We start from the raw sequence: 15,025 nt of genomic DNA, 5'->3' as shown, positions 1-15,025 counted from the left end.
CCCCCCCCCCGCCAGGGCTCTTGGGAGCGCGGGCAGCCGGCGCACTCAGCAGACGCCAGGGCGGCGGGGAGCACACGGAGCACTGCCGGCGTCGGGTGAGGCGTACGGCGGCGGGGGTCGGGGCGGGGGTTCCTGGCGGAGGGACCGGGCGGGCGGCGGGAGCTCGGCTGCAGGTGCGGCGGGCAGCCTGGGGGGCGCGGCGCGGGTCCCTGCCCAGCACTCGCGGGGCAGTGGAGCTGAGCCGGCCCGCGGCCCCGCGACCTTCCCCTCGGCGCCGGGTCCCCTCTCCCGAAGGAAACGCCGAGCCTGGGTGCCTGGGCGCCGTCCCTTGGCGGCTCCCGGGCGGTTGCAGTTTTTGAAAGAGTTTCTCAAAGGCTTGACGGTTGCGATTGCAGCCGCGGGGCAACGGTTGCTACACAAAGTGAAACTTGCCGAGTGCTCGGCTCCTCACGGGCTTCCCGGCAGCCCTGGGAAGTTCCTTGGCTGACCCCGAGCTCACGCCCTTTTTCCACGGACCCCTCCCCGCCGAGTGCCCCCCGGCCCTGAGCCCCTTCTCCCCTGACCACTCCCTGCCGAGTGCCCCGAGGGCTCGCGCCTGCGCTCCCGAGACTCCTTCCTCCTAAGTGTTCCCCCTGCCCCTCGCCCTCTCTCTCCCAGGCGGTCTTCCCGGGCCTTTCCCCGCCGGGTACCCCGGGACCCGCGCCCTCTCTTCTCCGCCTCTCTCAGTCGGGTGCACCTCGAGTGCCCCCTAGACCCCTTCCCGCCCGGTCGGCGCTCTTTCCCCTGACCTCCCCACTGAGTGTTCCCCGGGGCCCATGCCCTCTCCCCCCGACCCTCCCCGCCGAGTGCTCCCCCTGCCCTATCTCTCCCGGACCCGCGTCCCCCACCAGCCCCTTAATGCTGGGGTCCCCGGGTGCGCACCCCTCTCTCCGGACCCCCCCAACTGGGGGGCACCTCGAGTGCCCGCCGGCTGCCCCTTGGGCGCGCGCCCCTCTTTCAGGCCCCTCCTCCCCGGGGGCCCCGCCCGGCCGCGCCCCCTCCCCGTGCCCGCAGTGCTGGGCGGGGCGCTGACTCACCCGGGCCCGGGCTGGCGGGTTCTTAAGCTGCAGCGCGCGGCGGTCGCGGAGTATCGGGCGCGGCAGGAGGACGAGGCAGGGCGGACCGGCGCTCTAAGGGCTCTGCTTTGACTCCAGGTTGGGACAGCGTCTCCGCTGCTGCTGGAGAGTCGTGTTTCCGGGGATCGAGTATACTCAACAGGAACCGAAAATGCCGAAACCAGTAAGTTGCCCAGTTTCTGGGACGGGCGGACGGGGGAGGCTTCATTGGCGAGGGGAGGCACCTGCACGAGGTGTTGGGGCAGTTCCTGGTGGAAGAAGGCTTTTCTCACACGCAGAAGAGGATGGGAATAGGGGATTGTCGCCGCTCTTTGTTACTTGTTGACCCTTTTGTGGAGCGTTAGGAAAACACCATTTTGATGCTTTTCTCTGCTGTCTTTTCTTTGTGAGCCCCTCCCCAGTAGTTACGATGTTTTCTAAAACTAGAGGCCGTTTTACACTGCTTCCGTCTGTTTTTAAAGGGTATGGTAATGCAACTTCGAATTTTCTTAAAAAGTCCAAATCACAGGGAGACTCAAATGGCTTCCGACCACACACACCAGCTCTCAGAGTTCCTAAGGGTTCGAAACCACAGGCGCCCAAGATCCAACTGGGGAGATTTAAAGGGCGTTTGGGAGAGGAGACTGGCTTTCGGAAGTTGTCTTTCAGCTTCGCTTCCTACCAGGCCCATGAAGCGATGCCCTGTTCACCAGGAAACTTGCTGGCTGCAGCAGATTTTCTGTCTCTAACCTGAAGGTTAGCCATGGACTTGAATTGTAGATGCAGGCAGTCGGCGGAGTTTGATGAGCGGCTCTTGGCAGGCCGGGCCGAGCACTCCTGGTCAACTGATGAAAGGGCTGTGCCTGCACCTCTGTCTCCTTGAATCTGATTGTGTTGAGATTGCTGGCCAGGCCTAGGGGTTGTAGGCACAAGGCAGGTTCTCTGGGACTGACACTTCTTGGAAAGTTGTATGTATTCTACCTACTTTTAACGCTGGGGAACTGGTGACTAGACATTCGGGGGAAGGTTTAATATTTTTTGAGTTTTGAATCACAGTGGACAAAATAATAGGATTCATTACAAACTGGGATTACGGATACATCCGGAATTTTTTTCTGGTTTTTCAAACAAGTTGGTTCTGTAATCAATGCTTGTGTGCCTTTTGTGTGTGTGGGGGGGGGGGGGAAGTGGCGGGGAGCAGAGTCTCCCACTGTCGCCCAGGCTGGAGTGCAGTGGCCTGATCTCAGCTCACTGCAACCACTGCCTGTTGGGTTCAAGCGAATCTCCTGCCTCAGCCTCCCGAATAGCTGGGATTACAGGCATGTGCCACCATACTCAGCTAATTTGTGTATTTTTGTAGAGAGGGGGTTTCACCATGTTGGCCAGGTTGGTCTCAAACTCCCTACCTCAGGTGACCCGCCCACCTCGACCTCCCAAAATGCTAGGATTACAGGCGTGAGCCACCACACCCGGCCTTGCTGCTTTTTCTATTGTTAAATTTTATGTTCTCTAAGAAGATCTTTGTTAGAGGTACTAATTTTGCTGTTAGGTTAAAGAATATTAATATGCCAGTAGATTCAGAAGCCAATATCATTTTTGCCTAAGTTACATTAAGATGATTCATTTGCGATGCAGAGTATTTTCTGTACAAAATTTTTCTTTTTAATTCAAACTTAAAAGTGACACGTGACATCCAGGCTTGACAGTGCCTGTGGTATGAAACTGACCTAAGTACAACCCCTTACTTAGGCAGAGCTGAGTGCGAGGGTATGTGGAGGAGTGGTCAAGATTACCCTTCTGGGTGTGGTTTTCTTTATTTCACTAAAAGAAGAGATGCAGAGCTCAGCTAAGATAGCACTCAGGAAAAAGTTAACCTGTTCTCAGTCACTACTTTTCTTTCTCCTAAGGAATCGTAATTTATTTTTCTGGTTTTTTTTTTGTATCTTGGTAAAATATACAATTTATCCTCTTTTAGGTTTACATTTCAAAGGTATTAAGTACGTTTACATTGTTACATCGCCATCACCAAGGTCCCTCTACAGAACTTTATCTTCCCAGATTGAAACTCTACCCATTAAATTCTCCCTCCCCATCCCCCCCACCAGCCCTTGGCAACCACCATTCTACTTTCTGTCTCTATGAATTCTACAACTCTAGATACCTCATATAGGTGGAATCGTGATAGCATTTGTCCTTTTGTGGTAGTCTCATTTCCCATAGCATAATGTCTTCAAGGTTATCCATGTTGCATTGTCAGAACTCCCTTCTCTCTTTTATTTCTTGTGGCAGGTATATTTTCATTTCATTTTGTTTTAAAGGTCTTTTATGATAGATCAGAACTTAAAAGATGTTTCTGACATTTGATAAAGTGAAGATAGTTGTGAAACAGTTCAGGAAAGACAGTAGCCATCACCTTGTGTATTAGAGCTAGAGTTACTCTTTGAAAGACTGTATTTTGTATAATATTTACAATTAGAATTTTCAAACTTTTTTTTGAGGCCAGGCAAGGTGGCCTGATTACAGGCATGAGCCTGTAATCCCAGCACTTTGGGAGGCTGAGGCAGGCAGATCACATGAGCCCAGCAGTTCAAGACTCACCTGGCCAACATAGAGTCTGTTTCTACAAAAAAATAGAAAAATTAGTTGGGTGTGGTGGCCTGCGCTCTGACTGAACTACTTGGGGGTGGAGGCTGAAGTGGGAGGATTGCTTGAGCCCCGGAGGTCAAGGCTGCAGTGAACTGAGATCAAGCCACTCCATTCCAGCCTGGGCAGCAGAGTGAGATGTTGTCTGAAAACAAACACAAACCTTTTTTGAGAGGCTTCCATTTAGGTCAGCCATACCTGTCTGCCATGGGAAATTTCTCCCTTCACCTTCTTTGGCACAGGAGGGTCTTAGAGATAAATTAAACACACTAAGCCTTTCTGTATGTAAATTATTAGAGCCATCCCACAAATCACTGATAAGAGCATAGTAGGTTGCACATATTTGAATATGACATTTCGTAAGTCTGCTAGAGAGGATCCAGTTAGTTTTGGTTTGGTTTGGGGTTTTTTTGCTGCCTGAGTAAATGTGAAAATGAAACATCTACCAACAGCTCTATGGATGTGTCTTTTAAACAAAGGTTTATTGATTCTAATTATTCAAGCTCAAGTTAAGAATATTAGTGAAGAATGTTAGGTGGTTTTCTTGGGCTTAATGTTTAACAACTGGATTAAGGGGCAACCACACTTAAAGGATGGATACCTCTGAGTAGTTGGCCTTCCGCCTGATTCATTGCAACTGTTAACCCTTGAATTCAACAGGCAAAGTATTTTTGATTGATTTGTCTGAACTGAGTGAGTGGATGACTTTATGTGTAAAACAGTATAACTGAAAATATTTATTTGCTGTGTTTTCTCCTAATACTATTTCCCAAAAGCAACACTTACTTAAAAGACTGAGGCCGTGCACAGTGGCTCATGCCTGTAATCCCAGCTCTTTGAGAGGCCGAGGTGGGCGGATCACAAGGTCAAGAGATTGAGACTATCCTGGTCAACATGGTGAAACCCCGTCTCTACTAAAACTACAAAAATTAGCTGGGCGTGGTGGTGGGCACCTGTAGTCCCAGCTACTTTGGAGGCTGAGGCAAGAGAATCACTTGAACCTGGGAGCTGAAGATTGCAGTGAGCCGAGATTGCGCCATTGCACTCCAGCCTGGTGACGGAGCGAGACTCCATCTCAAAAAAAAGAAAAAAAAAAAAAGACTTGAGTGTTTATTCATCAGCAAGCAGGGTGATCTGCACAGAGGGCGAGACAGACCTTGTCCTCTGGAAGCTTAGTGTCTGGTACCTGGGCCAAGATGCAGGTAAACGCTGAAATTGAAAACCTGCTGAGTGCTGTCAGACTGGGATGGAGCCTAGGTAATGCGTGTGGAAAATCATCTGATGGGGAAATCGGCAGACTGTATTGAGAAGTAACACTTCAGCTGAATCTTGCTTGAGGGCTGGGGGGCGCGCGCGGCAGCACTCCACAGGAACAGCTGTGGTCTGTTGTCTGGTTTTGCTTTTCCCACAGCTGCTTAGGGGACTCTATTCATGTGTGACTGGCTGACGTCCAAGGAGAGTGATTTGGGGTTCCAGAGGGAGCCTTGGCCTCTGTTCAGGCCAGTCCCCAGGACATGGTGTGCTGTGTGGCCTTGTGGGTCTGCCCCATCTGGGGAGAGGTGTAGGAGTTGGTGCTCAGATCCTTGGCCCTGGGAGCATCCTCTCTGCCCGCCCCTTCGTGTTAGGGTGACTGCAGAGCACCTTACTCTCACACTTGCTTTCTTCTGCCCAATGGAAAGAAAGCACGGGGGGTGAGCAAGGAAAACCACTGTAGTTAAGCTCAGGAAGGAAAAGGGTGTTGTGTTCAGGGCCGAGATCTCTTTAAGCTGTCATGAGAACCATAGAGCTGAACTGCCTTTAAGTGACTCCAACACATCTTACCTGTTCATTTCTGAAGTGTTCTTATAGACATTTCTAATATAAAAGCAGGTTTACCTTTCATTAGAAAAACTCTGAAAGTGTGTTCACATTTCTACTGTGCCAAAATTTTAAGGTAATTTCTGAGATTACCTTACCTCTTTGGGAATACATAGCCTTTTCTATTAAACAGGGACAATTTACTGACTGTACCCCCCACCGCCACCCCTCCGCAATTGAGGAGGACACATGGCATCTGTTTCCACCCCTCCTCCTCCAGGAGGGGCAGTAGTGAATTAGGGTAGCTAACATTATGCCATGTGGCAGTGAGAAGTGGTGGTAGGATGAGTGATTTGCCATGATAACACTGTAAGGCACAATTAAGGTATTGGGATGTTCACAGACATAGTCCCTGTCAGCGGGTTTACAGTCTGGTTTGGGGGACAGACAGCAATCCCAGAGTAAATGTAAAACTGCAGCTCCAGAGAGTATTCCTGAAGAGGGGTATGTGAGGCCTAAGAGTAGATAAGGTGTGTGTGCTGGTGGGGGTGCAAATAGGGAAAGTCAGGAAGGCATCCCTGAGGAGGTGACTGACCTCCCCGGGCAGAGGTAATAACTTGTGCAAAGGCCCTGTGGTGGGAGGAAGTAGTGTGAGTTGGGGGTTCCACATGAAGCCCAACGTGGCTAGAGAGGAAGACAGGTCAGGCCATGCCTCGTAAGCCATCCTTGGGCATTTTTTAGTTTAACTTGGGGTTTTGACTGGGAGGTGACATAATCAGATATGCCTTTTGAAAAGTTGACTGTGATCTATAATAGGAAAATCACAGGAGGCAGGAGACAGCAAGGGTAGTTATGGTAGCCCATTGAAGGAGCTCATAGCTTGGACCAAGGTGGTGGTAGTGGGAACAGAAGTGGATGCATTTGGGGGTTCTTTGGGAGATAGAATTGATAGCGCCTGGTGATGGGTTGGATATGCAGGGCCAAGGGTGGTGTCGAGGCTGACTTCGGGTTTCTGGCTTGCGCAAGTGGATGTTTGGTGGTGCCATCGCTGAGATAAGTAATCCTGGAGAAGGACCAGGTGTGGGGGAAGGCGGGGAGTCTGGATTTGTTGTACATGTTAATACATTTGTGACAATGGTTGATGAAAAAAGTCTTTGCGTTCTTTCATTACTATAACCACTGCCCCCCAAAATATTAAGTACCACACTCAAACTGCGTTATTTTAAAATCCAAATAATTCAGTAGCTTTGTATGTTTTCCCTAAGTATACGTACACACTGTACATACCTAAAGTTAAGAGAAAGAGTTAATTTAGTGCAGTGTTCTCAAAATTTTGTGTACACTATTATCTGGAGACTGTTGATTCCTAGGTCCCTTGAAGAACTAATAAGACTTCCATCTCTAGGATGAGGTACAGGCTGGGTGCTTATGTTTTAAATAAGCTCTCCAGATGGTACTGCTAATTCAATAGGAAAAGGGCAGTTATTATATATTCCTTTCTCCTGCACCCCAGTCAAGCCCAGTGTGATTTCAGAGCACCCACTCGGGTGAAAGCAGTCACTGATGCCCAGCCGCCTTCTTAAAGTCTGGCTGAAATGCCAGGAGTGCTGTTATTGGTATTTGAGACTCCAATAGGGGCTAGGATGACTCTTTGTGAAAAAGAGCCGTAAAAATAAGAATTTCGTAGCTAATTTACTGCTTACCTATACTTGGGCAGGCAATTCAGCATAATATCCTTCTGACTTGAGTTTCTCTCTTCAGGGAGTCCAGTAGCAGAGCTTCATTTGGCAGTGCCCAGTGGTCTCTCACATTTTGGCTCTTTGTTTTCAAAGAGGAAAAAAAGAGGCTAGACATTCCCTGTAAATGGTAGGGAAGTAGGAGATCCCATTCCTTGTTCCTCTTTTCTCTTTTATTCCTTCCACACTGGCCTCTTTTGTTAATGAAATAATGTGATTTTTTTTTTTTTTTTTTTTTTGACACAGGGTCTCTGTCACTCAGGCTGGAGTGCAGTGGCACAGTCACAGCTCACTTCAGCCTCAGCGCCCCCCGCCCCCACCCCAGCTCAAGCTATCTTTCCACCTCAACCTACTGGGTAACTGGGACCACAGGCACACACTACCACACCCAGCTAATTTTTTATTTTTTGTGAAACGAGATCTCACTGCATGGCCCAGGCAGCTAGTCTCAAAATTCCTGAGCTCAAGCTATCCTCTCACCTTGGCCTCCCAAAGTGTTGAGATTACAAGGTGTGAGCCACCATGCCTGGCTGATAATGTGGTTTCTAACAAAAATGTTGAATAATGTTATTAATAATTACAGTTTGGGAAAGGAAAACTCTCAGTTAGTGAACTATAATTTTTTTTCTTAATTTTTTTAACTTAAACTTTTATATATCTTTGACAATTTGGAGATTCTTAGGGTGGTTTGATATACCTGCTTTCTTTCTTTTTTTCTTTTTTTTTTTTTTTTTTTGAGACGGAGTCTCGCTCTGTCGCCCAAGCTGGAGTGCAGTGGCTGGATCTCAGTTCACTGCAAGCTCCGCCTCCCGGGTTCACGCCATTCTCCTGCCTCAGCCTCCCGAGTAGCTGGAACTACAGGCGCCCGCCACCTCGCCTGGCTAGTTTTTTGTACTTTTAGTAGAGACGGGGTTTCACCGTGTTAGCCAGGATGGTCTCGATCTCCTGACCTTGTGATCCACCCGCCTCGGCCTCCCAAAGTGCTGAGATTACAGGCTTGAGCCACCGCGCCCGGCCGATATACCTGCTTTCTAATGGTAGTTAGATGTTTCAACTCTGTTCTGAAGCAGTGAAATTCAGTCTGCTTTCAAAGTCAGTGAATGCATGTTAATTTATCCCTTATTTCAGTAGTAACTACAATGAGACTCCCCAAGTACTCCAATTAGTTTTTAATTTCAGCACTAAATGTGTGTTTGTTGAAAAGACCAAAGGTTGCATTATTTTCCTTCTAATATATTTACCATCCATGCCTGTTGACAAAAAGATTTTTCCAGACTTCGGTAGTTTTCAGAACTGAATGAAACCGTTGTGCTGTAATGCATCTTACAGACTTTTGACTGAAATGCTTGATGTAGTTAATATACGTAGTTTTTTTCAAAGTGAAACCACAAAGAGCTATAAAAAGAATTTCATAGCTAATTTACAGCTTATCTGTACTTGGGGAAGCCATTTAGCATCTGAGAACCTCAATCTTGTCAGCTGTAAAATGGGAGTTAGTTTTTAAGTGGAAAGAATGTTACGTAAGATAAGCAGAGACAAAGTTTTTATCGGTGAGATATACAAACAACTCCTCTTCAGATGCTGTAAGCTTTATGTGTTTCTTTTTTGTTTCCCCACCCCTAAATGTTTTCAAACTTACCCTGTTAGCTAAAACTTTGGGTTCCTATAAACAAGGTAAAGTTTGTCCATTGGTTTTCTCAGGGAAAAAGCAATATGAACAGTTTGGGTTATCTTAGTAAAAGGGAGGGCTCTGATTTTCTCGTGTCCATCCTCTGTGTGTTCTAGTGGGACTTCCCTTATCAGTCACATGGGTATCACCTTCATGTGTTGAAGCGCAATTATATCCCATTATGTGCTTGGTGCAGGGACAATAAAAATAAGATTGGTTTTGCCTTTAAGGAGTTCTCAGTCTCCTAGTGAAAGCAGATTTGTAAACAATTTACAGTGCACTATAGTGCATTATAGAGGTCCTCACAGAAGACAAGTGTGCCCTGGGAACCAGGGAGGGTGTCCCAGCTGGTAAGATCCTTTGGGTAAGTGTGAGGGATGTGGGCTTCCCAGTCAGCAGTGGTCAGTTCTGTTTTCCTTTATTCATTAACCCCTTCTTAACACTTATAGGTAAATGGTAATGTTGTTTCAAAGGAAAAGTAAAAGTTCATTAATAATTAGTCCTTTTAATCTAATATACTTGAGAAAACAAAACCTTAAAAGCAAAATAAAAAATGTCTCACCATGACCCACCTTTTATTGATATCACCTGAGGATCAAACTGTACTAGTCAGTATATCAGATTTTGCTCATGTTTTTAAGTTTGAAGTCACTTTTCTGCAACCTAATTTTGTTTTCCATTTTTGCCTGAGAGATCGATTTGAAACTGCCTGTGTGGACAGTTGTCATTTCAGATACTGTAAACAATTGTTTTTACTTTAGGATGGGGTAGGTAAACTATCATCTTAGGGCCGAGTCTGGCTGTGGCCTGTTTTTATATGGTCTACCAGCTAAAATGGTTTTCATATTTTGAAGGATTTTAAAATGACAATATGCAACAGACTCCAAATAAGGCCCTCAAAGCCTAAAATACTTACTGACTGACTCTTTAGAGAAACAAATGGGCCAACTCCTGCTTCTAACATAAAAATAATTATTGTTAAACATTTATTATAACCTTGTATATATTTTATGGTTGGACTAATATTTGGAAGCAGATCCACCCCATTGGTTCCTGTTTTTAAAAAAATTGTTCTCAGAGAACAGAATGTGTTTTGTTAGCCAGTATTGAGCGCATCATGGGCTCTGAGCATGGACTCAGAAACTCACTGAGGAGAGGCATAGTGGTGCCGAGGTGATGTTTTAAACAAAGCTGGTGTTCGGGTGGGTCTTTGTGTAGAGAAAGTGGCAGTATCTTGTGTCACACTTGCTAAGCCATTGTGTAATGACAGATTTCTGGCATATGCTAAAAGAAAGCAATTTGTGCCTGATATTTGAGTTGGAAAGAGAATGTTATGTAAATAAATTGCTTTTTTCCTCATTGATAGTTTAAAATGAGCTTTTGACCTACTACAGTCTGTATGTGAATTTCTGACTGCTGATGTTTTATAAGTCCATTACTGATTCAGAACACCCTGTCTAAAGTATAGCTCCATCTCTATCTGCGCTGTGCCCTACTTTACTGCACTCATAGAACTCAGTCTTCACCTATAACGCTGTCAGGTGCTTGTTTATTTGTGCTTTTTGTCTTTTCCGGCAGCAAAGAAAGAGGATAGGTGTTGTTTTTGTGTTTTCGAGATGTGGTCTTGCACTGTTGCTCAGGCGCGAGTGCAGTGGTACAATCATAGCTCACCACAGCCTTGAACTCCTGGGGGGACTGCAGGCGCTCACTACCACACCTGACTAATCTTTTTATTTTTATTTCTGTAGAGATGAGGTTTCACACTGTTTTGTGCAGGCTGGTCTCAAACTCCTGGCCTCAAGCCATCCTCCTGCCTCAGTCTCTCAAAATGTTGGTGTTATAGCCATGAGCCACTATGCCTGGTCCAAGTTTGTTTTGTTTTGTTTTTCGTTTAGCATTATTATTTTATTGCAAACTTTAAATTCTTGTTTATTGGTAGGAGAAATAGAGGGAAGGAGGACGACCAAATAGGTAAACATACCTGCCTCCTAGTGGGTAATCTTGGGCAAGTTTTTTCACCTCCCTTTGCCTCCTCATCTGTAAACAAGATCCTGCATGCCTACCTGGGATGCCTGCTGAGATGGCACACAGGAAGCGCCTGGCCTTGTGCCTGGCCCTGGTCAGTAAGGGCTGTGTGGTTCCACTTGTACCTACTAAATTCTAATCTGATTAAAAGCTTTACTAGCTCATAATGGTCATTCTTTTCCTCTAACTTAGCAGCCCAATGAAATAATATAGTAAGTAAATGTAACCTTGCTTTTTGTCCTTTTGATGCCACGTGAACACAGCTGTCTTGCTAGACCCCTATTGACTTCAGCAGGGATAGCATCAGGTTTATTGGAAATTTACATATGGGATAGTCCAGTGGTGGTGGGTTGGACAGAACAGCAACTGCTTCCCGAAAGCTTGCAAAAAGCATGCAGTTTACGTAGCATTTTTACTTAACATGTTCACCCGAACAGCCTCCACCGGGCAGCCTTCATGTAACCCAAAACAAAGGGCTTGTGGGCTGGGGGTTTAGATGTTCCTCATAGATAAGGAATTGATTTCAGTGTTGGCCACTAGGATTCCTTAGCTCAGAACTCCACACACACATTCTTCTTAAGTTATGGATGTTAGGTACACCTGTACAACCATCCTGCATAAAATTCATTCCTTCAATAGAGCACCTACTTTGTGCCAGGTTTTCAGGTACTGGGGAGACATTGGTGAACAAAAAAGGGGCTTTTAAAGGATTATCACCCGCTTGGTTGACAGTCACATCCAGTGAATGGTGGAACTCATTTCCTGCTAATGTGTATTTGAGCCTGAAATGCACATTGTTCCACCTTTCCTCAATGGCAAAATGCTCTAGAAAGTAGGTGCTGGTCTGACTAAATAAAATGGGCTTTCTGTTTGGAGTTGTAAAGGGAGCTGTGCCTTCCTCAGCCCCTCCTGAGGAAAAGAAAGAAAGACCTGCTTTCAAGAAGCTTATATTGCAGGGGAAAGACATGTCTAATACATTGTCAAGGCATAATGAGCGTGCAACTGTAAATGTTCACCTAGACTTTGGCAAGAGGTAGAGTTAACTTTTATTCTTTACTAATTCTTTGAAGCGTTAAAACCATTGGGCAGAGCGACTTATGAGTGAACCCACAGTGATGTGTTTTTGTTGGTTTTCTGGTAAATCACTTTTGGGTTGGACAGTGAACCATGATGGTCTTTCTTCAAGAACTTGTTTTTGCAAGAGTTTGGTGATAAGTCCATTTGCCAAACCCACTTACGCTTCCATCCTTTCTCAGGTGCTGTGGTTCAGGGAAATGATTGTTTTGATAGTATTTTACCTATTGCACCGTTACTTTATCTGTAAATTTCTTGTAAAATATATCTTGTTATGTTTTTGTGTGTGTGTCGTGTGTGTGTGACAGAGTCTTGCTCTGTCGCCCAGGCTGGAGTGCAGTGGCCCAATCTTGGCTCACTGCAAGCTCCACCTCCCGGGTTCACGCCATTCTCCGGCCCCCGCCTCCTGAGTAGCTGCAACTACAGGTGCCCGCCATCACACCTGGCTAAATTTTTTTGTATTTTTTAGTAGAGATGGGGTTTCACTGTGTTAGCCAGGATGGTCGTGATTTCCTGACCTCGTGATCTGCCCACCTCAGCCTCCCAAAGTGCTGGGATTACAGGCGTGAGCCACCGCGCCCGGCCTGTTATGTTTTTAAAGAGAAAATTGAACCACAGGTCATTTGGCTAAAGCTTAGCACATAAATATGAGATTGGAATCACTTTATTTGTAGACATATATATAGTATATGTCGGTACAGTATTTTCATTAAGGTGTGTTTCATTGCCTCAGTTAAATAATTAAGGGTGTTGGCTTCTGGGATGTTGAAGTATTTGCTTACATAATCCATTGCTGTTTGGGTGAGACTCTTAAATGGATTTAGATGGTGAGATATGGTGAGAAAACTGGATTTTTTATTTAGAACCTGGTTGAACAAGGCAATGTGGAAATAGTGTGATACCAAGTTGCGTTATATAACTTGAACAAAATCAACTGCAAAAAGACATTTTCAAAGAAATGGAGGAAAACTGAATATTTACTGAACTTGACGTATTAAGGAATTGTTTTAAATTATGTTGGATGTGATAGTGGTATTGTGAATTTTTTTTTTTTTTTTTTTAGTGCTTTAGAGCAATACACTGAAGTTTTGTAAAAGTGAAATAATGAGGGCCTTAAAATTTGCCAGCAAAAAAAAAAAAAAAAAAGTGAAAGTGGTAGAAAGAGTAGAAGAAAGAAAAATGGTGTTGAAGCTGAAAAAAGAGAGCGTGGAGGATCATGGTACTAGTTATTCTCTCTACTTTTATCAATGTTTTCAACTTTCCATAATAGAATATTTGCTCTTTAAAAGCATGTCATAGGGTAGAAAGGGAGAGATGCTTTACTTTTACTCATCAGGAAGTGCCTGAGTGTTGAGGTGGGAGGATCCCAGGGCGAGGGCAGGACCCCCATTCCCTTCTGTTGGGGCAACCTTTGTGTTCTGAATCAAATGAGTAACTGATTTAATCCCACCCGGGCCATCTCACCCTCCATGCATATGTTTTAAAAGGAGGTCTCTACTCAAAATTGCAGCTGACTTGGAAACACATAGAACGATACGTTCCCAGTTTTTTCCACTATTATTCTGTATTCTCAATATTTTGGGGGGCCCATAGGAATGGGGCAGAGTGCTGTGACCCAACTGGGAATAGGTCATTGTCTTAATAGCAACTTTCTCAGACTTGAAAATTGAAATGAACAAAATAAGGGGCATCTACTGGGTAGGGCTTTAGCCATTTTAAGACATCAATTTACATACTGGTGCTGTGGGCAAGGATGGGGGAAGGAAATACAGCAAACCATGGGTTGGGGTTGGGGTGAGTGATAGGGTTGTAAAGTGTACACCATGTCTTCTCCAGTCAAGTAATGATGTATAAATTATGCCATTTCAGATGTAACATAGTTGATACTGATAGTATAAATTGAAGAGTTTTTTTTTTAAATTTTAATTTAGTATAATTTCAGAAATGGTGATTTTAAAAGTAAGTTTTGGCGGGGTTTGCTTATTTAAGCGAATTTTGTAAGCTTACTGATTTAGTTTGGAATTTTTAAAAGAAGCTATTTTGGTCTTGCTAATTATTTTGATAGATGGCAAAAGTAAAGACTGGGGTAAGTTCAGATCTTGTCTAATCGAAGTTTCTTATAGGAGAAATGTTCTTTAACGTTGCATAATATTGCTCATGTGATCTTAACTAGGGGCAAAAATTTATCTCGGCAATGGCACAAGACTTAAGTATGGTTTATGTCACATGTCCTCTAAAACAGGTTAACCAAGAAATTTTTTGACTTTTTTTTTTTTTTTTTTTTTGAGACAGAGTCTCTGTCACCAGGCTGGAAGTGCAGTGGCACCATGTAGGCCCACTGCAGCCTCCGACTCCCTGGTTCAAGCGATTCTCCTGCCTCAGCCCCCCAGTAGCTGGGATTGCCGGCACGTGCCACCATGCCCAGCTAATTTTTGTATTTTTAGTAGAGACGGTTTCACCATGTTGGCCAGGATGGTCTTGATCGCCTGATCTCGTGATCCACCCACCTCGGCCTCATTGTTTCCTAGACTTAGCGTCTCACCCCAGATCAGAAAGGAAAAAGTCTTCACAGGCTTCTAAATTTACAGAGAGAACCATGCGTTCCAGGTTTAATCTATAGGCCTTTAGTTCTCTGTGTTTTCTGAGCCTAGAATTAAAACCAACTCTAGCATATAATAAGCCATCTTGGCCTTGTCCCTTACTTTTGTTTATGTATATAGTTAACTAAGTTTACTAAGTAGTTACTAAACTTAAGTTTCTGTATATAATTACCTGCACATTTCAGTGAAGCATGTTGGTGATGAAGTATGTATGATATATACCTAGTGAAACTGAAATCACATGGTACCCAATCAAGACTTAGACTTCACAAGTTTATTAAATAAATTCTTGTTCAAGGTCACTTTCTCTTTATTTTGCCTGCCCCAAGGTGAGGAGTTGAGAAGGATGTAGATTGTGTTTCTAGAAAGAATAGTTTCTTTTTTTTT

At 45.0% G+C, this 15,025-nt stretch overlaps 1 protein-coding gene across 2 annotated transcripts in view; it reads left to right on the top strand.

Moving 5' to 3' along the window:
• The window catches only part of EZR (ezrin), a 58,008-nt gene that overhangs the window by 380 nt on the left and 42,603 nt on the right, over positions 1-15,025 (top strand). Inside the window, exons 1-2 of one of the 2 annotated variants that reach the window (XM_017889630.1) lie at positions 13-95; positions 1,194-1,278. In XM_017889630.1, coding sequence (XP_017745119.1) covers positions 1,267-1,278 — 12 coding nt within the window. In that variant the 5' untranslated portion in view covers positions 13-95; positions 1,194-1,266. Of the gene's footprint in view, positions 1-12; positions 96-1,193; positions 1,279-15,025 lie in introns of those variants that run through there. The other variant, XM_017889632.1, reaches the window with a different exon arrangement.

The sequence above is a fragment of the Rhinopithecus bieti genome, unplaced genomic scaffold (genome assembly GCF_001698545.2).
Source record: "Rhinopithecus bieti isolate Rb0 unplaced genomic scaffold, ASM169854v2 scaffold_18548, whole genome shotgun sequence".
In the NCBI taxonomy this organism is placed as follows: Eukaryota; Metazoa; Chordata; class Mammalia; order Primates; family Cercopithecidae; genus Rhinopithecus; species Rhinopithecus bieti.
This window is presented reverse-complemented; position numbering and strand designations above follow the sequence as displayed.